Consider the following 12,073-nt stretch of genomic DNA (forward strand, 5'->3'; position numbering starts at 1 on the left):
GGTGATTCAACCACACGAGGAGTGATTCAAGATTGTTACCCCAAGCACCGCAGAGGTAAGAAAGGAAGTGAAAGTTGGGGCCGCTTTAGAGGCGAGTCGAGAGCAGAATGGTAGCCCTGTTGAAAGAGCATGTGGATACCTTCGCCTGGTCGTGTCAGGATATGCCAGGGTCGGATATCGATGTCGTTGTGTACAAGCTGCCATTGAGAGAAGATTGTCCTCTAGAGAAGCCAAACGCTGGTGCCAAGTATTAGAGTGACTTTGTTTCATGATATGATTCATCGTAGAATCAAATGCTATGTTGATGACATGGTAGCAAAGTCTCAAGCAGAAGAGGGGCATCTGGTGGATCTGGGGCAAGTCGTTTGACCCGGTTGAGACAACTCAGACTAAGGTAGAGTCCGAATCAGTGCACTTGTGGAGTGCTGTCCGGTAAGTTGCGAGGCTTATTGAGAACTAAAGAGGAATCGAGGTCGATCCTGCAAAAAAAAAGAAAAAAAAGAAAAAAAAAAGAAAAAAAAAGAAAAAGAAAAGGAGAAAAAAAGAAAAGAAAAAACAATGCAAGAAATGCCTGAATCGAAAACAAGCAAACGGTCAGGTGGATAACGATTGCCGAGGGGCATTGAAAGATAAAAGAATAAGTTACAGGAACCTTTGATTCTGATGCTTCCCATGGGGATGGTTGTTAACTCTGTACTTGACAGCCTTCAGGGGGTCTATGAGGTGCGTATTGTGTCAGCATGACGAGTCTTGCCGAAAAGAGCATGCAATTTACCTTAGCAAAGAGTTTATCGACTATGAAACAATACATTCACCGCTCGAGAAAACTTGCTGTACTTTGGCATAGGCTGCTCGCCGACTGAGACAGTATATGCTGGTTCATGCCACTTTGTGGATTTCCAAGATGGATCTGATCAAGTATGTGCTTGAGAAGCTAGCATCGACTGGACGGGTTGCGAGATGGAAAATAATTCTGATTGATTCGTGATATACAGCAACCCATTGAGGGTCATCAACCGAGGAAGTTTGAGGTCCCTGATGAGGACATCTAGAGGTGCTCAAATCGAAAGATTGTGAGGAACCGATCCCGGAGGAGGGGCCCGACCCTGAATCCGAACGGATTCTGATGTCTGATGGGGAATGTGGAGGAGTTAGTGCCGTGTTGGTTACGCCAAAAAAAGATCCCGTATTCTTTTTGTGGCCCGGATAACATTTGAATGTACCAACGATGGTGGCTAAGTACAAAGTTTGTATCCCGGGTACCGAACCTCGATGCGCGCATCTATTGGGGCAACGCCTTTCTCATTCAGCATGGGACAGAAGTGGTATTACCTACTGAAGTCTAGATCCCATTGTGGTTAAGGAAAAGAGGCTGGCGTTACTTGTCATGGGGTAGTTGTACCCAGTGAGTGAAGCGTGTGGTTGACCGAAAAGTGCGACCTCGTGCGTACCACGTGGAAGAGTTATTGTTGAAAAGGATCCTTCCTCCTCAACGATCGTGGGGCAAATGGATAAACAGTTATGAATGTCCATTCGTGGTCAAGAAGGTTGTCTCTAAACAGAGCCTTGTTGTTAACGACCATGGATGACGAATTTTCCATCCCTTGTGAATGCGGACGCAGTTAAAAGATACTTCGTAAAAAGAGACCCGCTGGACGAAGAGAATAAAATAGTCCAGGCAAAAAAGGGCATCCAGGCGAACCAAGAAAAAAAGAGAAAAGGTTCGGGCAAAAGTTAGGGATAAGAAAAGAAAAGAACTGTACACCCGGCAAGTCGAAAACCCCACAAGGGCGACTTGGGCAAAAAAGGGTATCCCGGTGCACTGAAAACCCGAAAGGGCGGTCCAGGCAAAAGAGGGACTGAAACGAACAACTACGTCCAACATGCACTACAACAAACAAGACCTTAGACAACGCTTTTTTTAGCCTTAGACAGCGCTTTAAAGCGCTGTCTAAACCTCCGTTGCTATAGGTTTAGACAGCGCTTTTTTAAATCTTAAAAGCGCTGTCTAAGCCCCCCCTTAGACAGCGCTTTGGCCAAAAGCGCTTTATAAGACCCTCTTATTTTAAATTTTTTAGGTATACCTTAGACAGCGCTTTTGAAAAGCGCTGTCTAAGCCCCACCCCCTTAGACAGCGCTTTGGCCAAAAGCGCTTTCTAAGACCCTCCTATTTTAATTTTTTTAGGTATACCTTAGACAGTGCTTTTCAAAAAGCGCTGTCTAAGCCCCCCCCCCCCCCCCCTTAGACAGCGCTTTTGCCTAAAGCGCTTTCTAATCCCCCCCTTAGACAACGCTTTTTACAAAAGCGCTGTCTAAGGTATACGAAAATTTTTGAAGCTTTTGTTTTAAACCACATTTTTTCCAGGTTTATAAACCAGAATTTCTACCTGTTTTCAACCAGATTTTGACAGACAATTATCACATTTTATATATGCCATTTTGGCCTTTTTTCTACCAATTTTTGGCTAACAAATATATATATATACCAATTCAAACCAATTTTGCCTTAAATGTATCAAAATATATACAAATTTATGTACACATTTACAAGTCATAACATATACTACAAATGTACACATTAATTACACAAATTTATGAACAAACATTGAGCTTTATCATGAATTGACACCACTCCTCTTTGATTTCGTCCACTTGATCCTTTGTATAAAATGCACACTTGAATTCATCAAAGTACTACATAATAATATAACATATTTTGAATTAATTCCAACTATTTAATTATATGAGATATGTGTAAATATAAAAATAACTCATAAGTTAGAAATACATACATCGGTGGGAATCTTTAATCGGCCCAAAGCAAGAGTATCTCGCATAAACCTCAACATGAAATACCTGCAATCTATTTGATTACGTTGTTGAGGACACTACACCTGCAAGTGCTATAGACGAGTGATCCTCCAACTTTTAGTAGTCTGAAACCGTTGGCGAGAAGATTCAGCTGTAGTGAGATACAAAAGGTATGTGTGTGAGTTAAAAACAAAATGATATTTAAGACTAAAGGTATGCATGTAAATTATAGATCAAGAGAATAACAAGTCTTTGCCTGAAGAGCATGTAAATTATCCGTCCTCTCAGCATCCAGCACACGACGTTGAAGAGTTACCCAGCCCCAATGTTCAAACTTTTGAATATGTTTAACTGAACCATCATGAGTACATTCTGCATCCACAAGGACCTGAATCAAATCCCAACAAATGATAACTTTTTAAGGGTAAATGACAATGAAGAACTGTGCAAAATGAATTCAAAGTAATACAGTAGTTACTTTGTCATAGCCATAGCCTGCAATCTCATTTTCAGCTACAGTCTTATATAATTCTCCTTTAGTAAGACCAATAACTCCAGAATGCTGTCCATAATATATGAGTTCAGGAGGGTGAGACTTAGACACCACTTGTGGAGTGGCACACTTCTTTGCTTTTTTCCTTTCTTTCCATGGTCTTCTAGATGTCCACTCCTTGAACACGTCCATTCTTTCTTCCGATCTAGACTCGTCTGTTTAATACTTGATAGAATGAAAACATTTCAAAATTGGGTAATAATGATTAATGAATAAGCATGATATTAAAATTTCAATATTACATTCCAAGATTAAACATCACTAACATGATTCAGAATCAGAACGAAACCCCTCAGGAATAACTGAAAATGTTGTTCCATCAGCAACAAAAAGCCGGCATCTATCACCCAGTTTATACTTCTGCAGCATTGTTCTACACGCTGCCAACCGATGCCTTGCAGCATCAACTCCAGTTACAGAGCCCGAATCACCAAGAAGGTCTAATATCATACAAAGTTTAGCACCTAAACATTACATTTGAAAGAAAACCATTATAATCATGTGATTTGTTTAGCAAACTGAAATAATTATATAGAAAGCTGCTCTTTGAACTAAAAGCATCCCTGAAAAATGTTCTTATTTAGAATAAAAAGTTTTCTATATGTTTTCCCTGAAATAAATCAAGTCTTAATCTCAAAAACAATTTTTATAACATCATTATAAACAATAACAGGACAGACTATGAAGCATGTATACTTCAAATATGTCAAAGTATCAGTGTCCAACATGTATCCAAAACTAATGTGTTTGATACTTTCCCGATACGTACCCAAAAAGTATCCAATAATTTTATTAATTCACTTTTAAAAAATTCCACCAATACGTCTAAGATACGACATCGATAATTCCTCCCAACAATATACACATGTTGTGTTGATACGATACATCTTTGCAATATGTATATCTTGGTTACATCATATTAACTACAAACACAAAATTGTGTTTTTTATGTCACATTCATAGTAGAAAGAATAACGTTTATATAGGCGAGGTAGCTATAAGTATGTTTGGAACCGTATCCAATAGGACTTTGAACACGCAGCCATTGTGAAAGTACTACTTGAAGCATCATGTTAACAACATGTAGTGAAATTGAAAAGGTCGCAAACTTGAAAACAAATACAAACTATCCCAACTTGTATGCTCACAAATACCTTTTTGTAGATTATGATCATCATATGTTGACTAATGATATGTTTATTTATGTACTTATAAAGAATTAACAATGTGAACGTCTCTTCACAGACTTGTTAACCTATCTTGGCCATATCGAATCTTAATTTCTTAAAATTACTAGAATTCATGTATTTGAATCATACTATCATCTGCGTGCTATGTATCCAAGCTTCTTAGAGGACAGATACTATAAACATGATTAAGCAAAGAAATATCTACCAGGTGCGGCACATAAGTCCAACACATGATCCCCCGGTGATATGCCTAAAGCCATAACAGCAGCTCCAGAAGATGCATCAATACCATATATCTGATACAAAACAATCAACCATAATCAATAACACAAAAAAATCTAAAATATCAAAGCAAAAAATAACGGAAATATAAAAAGAATTCAAATTCCAATGCAAAGAAACTCACTAACCTTTCCTTCTCGGTATGCATTAGTGGGCACTTTCCATTAACCCGGAAGAAAAACAATACTGACAAAGTTCTGCTTTTTTGCTACGAAATTATAACATTATTTTTCAAGTTCTGCTTACGTAATTGTGGACCAAGTTAATAGGTATGAAAGTGTCTTTTTGACAAAGTCCTACGAAATTATAACATATCTATATGAGAACTAGCACCATAGGATATTTCTTTCTTAGTTCTTTTGAGCTTTCTAATAGAATAATATACTAGAGTTGAAGTTGAATATGTCTTCCAATACAACAGGCATAACGGTTACCAAATACATACTAAGAACATTCATCCATATAAGAGTAACACATTGCATCAAAAGGAATTTAGCTAGTTGAAAAGCAAATTATCATTCCCTACAGACTAGTGACCAACCATCAAGTAAATAGTGAATTGGATTATAGGATCATATACCTTAAGTTGCTTCCTTATGACATAAGCATTCTCCTCCTCAGCATCATTGTTGTACCGTAATTTCTTTGTGAAGAAATGAAAAGTTGCAGTGTTGCTCTTGGGGACATGCACTGTCATGTACTCAAAATTAAACTCTTCCGACTAACACAATAAAAATACACATAATTAGAATAGAATAGTAAACCCAAGAACATGTGATCAATAAATAGAATCTAAAAAATGCACTACCATGTACTTAGTACCAAAGACCTCTTATGGGTATCAACCACGCTGAGGGAAGTGATAGTAGCATGACACTTACACAATAAAACTAGAGCAGTCCCAAATTTATTTATTCCTATAAGACCAAGGGCAAGCATTCAGCCGTTATTGACATTAAAAATCAAAATTTAAATATACACAATATTTGAAACACATTATTTTAAAAACAAATAAGCCATCATGACTCTAACGAACTCCTCATAGTTGATCTGACCATCACCGTCAACATCAACTTCACGAATCATCTCGTCAACCTCTTCATATTTCAGCTTTTAGCTGAGATTTGTCATAACATGACAGAGCTCAGCTGCAGTGATGAAACCATTTTGATCCTTGTCGAACACACAGATTAGTATCATGTCATAAGAAATACCAAAAGCTTCTCATCTTGGCATTCTATATAATGAAAACCTCTAACCACCCAAATTTAAAACCAATTTAACACTCATTTTATGTTTCATCCCCTGCATTCAAAACGAAAATATCATGGAAAGAATAGGGAAAGTAGTACCAATTAGCAAGGTAGAGCAAAATTTAAAATAGAAGAAGAAAAATTTATTAAATAAGAAACTAGAGTAGAAATAACCATTTTTTGTTAGGAATAACATTACCGAATGGAAAAAAATAACTTACTAGTAATGAAAGGTTCAAAAATTCTTTGAGGTTTGAGAAATTTTGAACAAACAAAGTCTTTAATAGTTAGGGTTTAAGACCTGCGAAAAAGAAAGGGTTAGATTCATACAGAGAGAACAAATAAAGTTGAAGGAGAGTTTTTACAAGTTGAAGGAAGCTCGTCCGGGGAAGGAGAGCTCGTAATAGAAGGAAGCATGTTTATGAAGCGAGCCTGCACGGATCCAATCAGTAGTGAAAAACCACACAGGATAAGAATCATACATATAATGGGGGAAAGGGTTAGGGTTTAGGGGAAGAATCTTTCACACAGGATAAACAAGCTCTGATTGAGGGTTGGAAGAAGGGGGAGTGGATTTGGGAGAAAGAGAAGCAAGCTCTGATTGAGGGTTTGGGAGAAGAATGTAGGATTTTTAGGATTTAGGAGGGAATAACTTTTTTTTCGTGACATGGAGGGAATAAAGACTTTAGACAGCGCTTTTGGTTTTAATTTTTTTTTTTAATTTAAAGACTTTAGACAGCGCTTTATCAAAAGCGCTGACTAAGGTCTATATTTAAAAGCGCTTTGTAAAAGCGCTGTCTAAGGGGGGGTCTTAGACAGCGCTTTTAGAAAGCGCTGTCTAAGACCCCCCCTTAGACAGCGCTTTCATTATTTTTTTGGAACATTTTCCGTGTTTTATTTTAATTTTAACCTTAGACAGCGCTTTCTTTTAAAAGCGCTGTCTAAGATGCGCTGTTAAAAGTCATTTTTGGCGTAGTGATGATCGTTTGTACTGTGGATATGATTTGGATAATCCCCGACAGAGATCGATCGGAAGCGTCTTGTTCAGAAAACAGAAAGTGCGGAAAGTCTTGAGGACATATGAGGTGTAACCGAGTTGGAACCCGATGAGATCACGGTTTCACGTTGCCATTAGGATAGGTTTTTTCCTTTTGTGCGCAATCACCTCTTTTCAGGGATTGCTTCCTGTGTTGCTCGGTTCTGAGTCACTTTCTTTCAGTCAATAAAATGCGTGTTCAGTCAAATAAATTTTGTTTTTTGTTTTCATTACCGTTTTGATTACGAAAACATCCGTTTATTTTGATAAGAATATTTGCATTTTGAAACATGGAGATCCCTTCCGATGCATGCTTATAAGATTGAAATCTGGAAATCTTATTCGGAAGTTTGAGTGACCTAGGTGTTGAAATATTGGCACGCCTGGGGCACGCTTTTATCTAACGATCTCTTTCGCAGGTGCGGTTAGCTATGTTCACTCACTTGCAGGTTGTGATGTGAAATACTTTGACAAGAGATCCCCGCAGAGTCCAACCAGGGGCAAGGGATAGAAGAACGGTGGAAAAACGACGAATGAAGGACAACGATCCTAGAGGATTAATCAAGAAGACTCTTCAAAGTCTGAGGACCAGAAAGTTTGTATGAGTCCTAGAAGTTCGATCCCCGTGGAGCACGGAGGGGTCGGGAATACAAGGTGATGAATCAGAAAATCCCAGACGAGTCCGGGAGTTCTCAAAAGTGGAAAGTCGACACTGTGGTTGGATGATGAATGCCAGTGTTCGATGAGTCGACGGGCGGTCCGTGTCGAATAAACCGTATCTCCCTAGTGTCGATGGGAAGATTGTTCCTAAGGGTTGAGGATGTATCCCCAGCGGGGTTGTGAACGCTTGTCCCCTGCAGGGTTGTGGATGTCTATCCCCAGTAAGGCCTAGTGTATTATTTCCTCAGCAGAGTGGTGTAGGCCTTTCCCAATAGAGTTATGCATTTCCCCATCAGGGTGTGGAGTGTTTTCCCCTGGTGGATCTCCATAGCAGAGGGTTTGTGTTGATGGTTTTCCCCTAGCAGGGTCCCCAAGCGGATCGGGTCCGGTGAAATTATCCCCATTAGAGATAAGCATTGGTGTTCTCCCCTAGCAGGGTAATCCCCAAGCAGTTCGGGTTCGATGGAGTTCATCCCCAGCAAGGGTTGTCTTTCCCCAGCAGGGTGGAAATTGCCGTGGTATTGAAATCTCAGCAGAGTTCCTGGAGCTCCCCGGTGTTGTCTCTGGAGGAGATGTGTTTTTATGCATTCATCATTTAGATAAGCATAGCATATTGCAACATTAGTGCGTAGCATTTCCATGATCATGGGGCATTGCGCTAAAAGAAACTCATGCATCAGCATTGCAAACATATCCATTAGCCCAAGGCCGTGGTGACCACCCGATGGGTTGTCGGAAAAAGTTTAGCATCACGCCATTGGATCGATTTCAGAATTGGGTTCCCCAGCAGGGTAGAAAGGTGTTTTCCCAACAAGTGACTCCGCAAGTAAGCGGGTATCCTCAGCAGTGCTACTCCCCAGAATTGGTAGCATTTGGAAAGCTTGGATTGATTCCCCTAGCAGATGTGGGTGTGTCTGATCTCTCCATATAGAGTCGACCCTTTAGGCAGAAATTGTCTGTCGTTTCCTTCTGCACTCCCCACGAGTTGTATCCTCGTGGATGACGGTTGTTTCCGTTCCCTCCCTACATACATAACGGGATGGGTTTTCCCTATTGAGTTCTTTTCTCATTAGGATGAGTCTTGATTCAGTCTGCCTGTTTGGATCGATCCTAAACTGGCTTCCTTGTGGTTGTCTCTTGGGCTTCCCTGTGGTATAAATGAATGGTGGCTCACTAACCGACACTCATTCATCTTATCCTCATCAGGAACTTGTTGGCCTCTACCTACAAACCGGTAGTTGTAAGTCCTATCTTTGCGGTCTTCTGCCTACTAACCAGTAGATAGGAATCCTCTGCTCTCCCCTTTGTGGAGTTAACCCTTTGTGCTCATCCTAGTTGATGACGGTTACTGTTCCGTGGTTTTCTACCTACAAACCGGTAGATGTAATCCCCTCTTTTTGGTTATCATTATCCAGTTTTGGTATTGATATTCCTTTCCCCTTTTAGATGTTTGCTTTGATTAAGCCATCTTATCCCCAGCGGGTCTTCCCCTTCCTTGTGGGTAATTGCTCAGAGTAAGCCATTTTATCCTCAGTGGGTCCTCTTTCATTCACCGTTCGCTGGTAATGTTTGTGGTCTCCCCTTTTGATTGGTCATCTTTGCATACCCAGTCTCGGTATCTCGATGCTTTTCTTTTCGGTCGATTTATCCATTTAACAACCTACAACCCGGTTATGGATAATCTTCCAGGCGAGTATATTATCTACGTTTTGACGGCTATAGATGATATATCTCATGAGCTCTTTGGTCGAAGTTTTGTCCTTCCCAGTTGAGTAAGATTCATATTCCTTGTGGAATCGGATGTCCATCCTCTAACAAGATTGCTTTTCTCGCTCTCTTCAGGATGTTGAGTGTTTTGGAACACAAACCAATTCACGCTTTGGTCGGTCACCTGTTTCATGCCTACAACCCGGTATCCTTGGTGTTCCTTCCTGTCTGCTCCCTATCGTGACCTTGATCCCCAGTGAGCTACCTCTCCGTTGGTTTCGATAAACGTCGAGTTTTTCCTAGTTATCCGTTGATATCTAGTTGTATTATCCCCACAGGTCACCCTTTGATGTCTGTTCTCCTTCTCCGTTGGTGTCGATAAACGTCGAGCTTCTCCTTCTCCGTTGGTGTCGATAAACGTCGAGCTTCTCCTTCTCCGTTGGTGTCGATAAACGTCGAGCTTCTCCTTCTCCGTTGGTGTCGATAAACATCGAGCTTCTCCCGTTCTTCCGTTGACGTCTGGTTGAGTATTCCCAGTCATCCGTTGATGTCTGGTTACCTCTCCGTTGGTTTCGATAAACGTCGAGTTTTTCCTAGTTATCCGTTGATATCTAGTTGTTTCTTCCCATTCATCCGTTGATGTCTGGTTACCTCTCCGTTGGTTTTGATAAACGTCGAGTTTTTCCTAGTTGTCCGTTGACATCTAGTTGTATCTTCCCCACAGGTCATCCGTTGATGTCTGTTTACCTCTCCGTTGGTCTCGGTAAGCGTTGAGTTTTTCCCAATCGTCCGTTGACGTTTGGTTGTGATTAGCTTTTCCCCAGCACTTTCTCCTTCTCCGTTGGTGTCGATAAACGTCGAGCTTCTACCTCTCCGTTGGTTTTGGTAAACGTCGAGTTTTTCCTGGTCGTCCCCAGTAGAGTTACCTCTCCGTTGGTTTTGATAAACGTCGAGTTTTTCCTAGTTGTCCGTTGACATCTAGATGTATTTCTCTCTTCCCCAGTAGGGTCTCCTTCCCCGTTGGTGTCGATAAACGTCGAGCTTCTCCTTCTCCGTTGGTGTCGATAAACGTCGAGCTTCTCCCTTTCGTCCGTTGACGTCTGGTCGAGTCTTCCCAGTCATCCGTTGATGTCTGGTCACCTCTCCGTTGGTTTCGATAAACGTAGAGTTTTTCCTAGTTGTCCGTTGACATCTAGATGTATTGCTTTCTTCCCATTCATCCGTTGATGTCTGGTTACCTCTCCGTTGGTTTCGATAAACGTCGAGTGTTTCCTGGTCGTCCATTGACGTCTAGTTGTGATTTCTGTTCCCATTCATCGTCTTTCGATGTCTGGATGTGGTTGTACCTTTGAAAAAATCAAAATCCCCAGTAATAAATATCAGATCCCAGTGGAAGTTTCTGTTGGTGGATCCCCGCATTGTGCAAATTTCTACGGTTCTTGGTATTCAATCCCTGTTTACCCTAAAAGTCTGACAGCCATTGCTCTCATCCGTTCGGGTTCCCAGTTGATTGAATAGGGGCAGCTGTAGCACCTCAAATTTTCACCTCCCATTTTGTATATACATTTTCATTTTAGGTCATTAACATTAGTATTTTCCACTACATAGCATTGCATTGTCCATTGCCCAAGTGCAAGTTATCAGTCAAGACTAGTCAGGAGATCCAGTTGTGCAAGCAAGCAAGTGCATTTCCTATTGAAGCAAAGCCCTAAGGTTGATTCATTGAGTTCACATGATCTAGGGATCATTTTGAAGTGGTTTGGCCAAAGGTTGGATGTTCAGAAGTCATCAGTCAAGATGCAATTCATCTGAAACCCTAGAAAGTCAACCAAAGTCAACTGTGCATTCAATCATGGATTTGAAGGTGGGAGATGATTGGAGAGGCCTCATTCATGTTCATACAAGTCTCATTTGACATTTCAAACATCAACATTAAAGAATTTGAGGTCAGAGGAAAAGTTTCCAAAAATAGTAAGTGACCTGTAATTTCAAATTGCCAAAAATGGAAAGGTCTTCTCCTCAAATTTACATGTCCAAGGAAGCTTCAAATGAAATTTTGTCCAACATGAAAGTTAAAGATCTTGCTCTCACCTTTCCAAAAAGTCCAAGAACACGAATTTCCCATGTGTGGTTGAGAAATTATGGGTCAATCTTTGCCAAGTCAATTTGAAGTTCAAAAGAGGATAACTTTCACACCACAAGGCCAAATGGAGTGGGATTTTTTGCTACATTCATATTTTGACATAAGCTATCCAAATCATTCATCACATTTCATCAATACTCATCCCAAAAATTTGGCATTTTCATTTGAACTTCATTTGAAAATTGGAGGGAAAAATTACAATTTAAAAATTATGCATGGTATGCACTTCCAAGCATGGCATTTGGCTTCTACATGACATTTTGAGTTAAATTGGAAAGAAAAACGTGTACTGTAGCATGCATTCCATGCACATGAGGGGTGAATGGCAAATTTGCATAACACTTGCATTTCATTAATCTCTTTGGCTTGGCTTAATCTTGATTAGCAAAGATCATTAACAGATGGTATATAGCTCTAATCCTAACAGAATCCAGAATT

The 12,073-nt window shown here is 40.2% G+C and overlaps 1 protein-coding gene across 1 annotated transcript; it reads right to left on the reverse strand.

Moving 5' to 3' along the window:
* Positions 1-2,999: 2,999 nt before the first annotated feature.
* On the reverse strand, positions 3,000-5,922 carry LOC127080410 (rRNA (cytosine-C(5))-methyltransferase NOP2C). Its single transcript, XM_051020730.1, has 8 exons — positions 5,869-5,922; positions 5,417-5,557; positions 5,271-5,280; positions 4,965-4,993; positions 4,760-4,850; positions 3,631-3,828; positions 3,290-3,519; positions 3,000-3,199 (listed from the first exon to the last, which is right to left on the reverse strand). The coding sequence occupies exons 1-8, from the start codon at positions 5,920-5,922 to the stop codon at positions 3,038-3,040; spliced, it is 915 nt and encodes a 304-aa protein (XP_050876687.1). The 3' UTR covers positions 3,000-3,037.
* Positions 5,923-12,073: the final 6,151 nt, after the last annotated feature.

Source organism: Lathyrus oleraceus, chromosome 5 (assembly GCF_024323335.1).
Source record: "Lathyrus oleraceus cultivar Zhongwan6 chromosome 5, CAAS_Psat_ZW6_1.0, whole genome shotgun sequence".
NCBI lineage: Eukaryota > Viridiplantae > Streptophyta > Magnoliopsida > Fabales > Fabaceae > Lathyrus > Lathyrus oleraceus.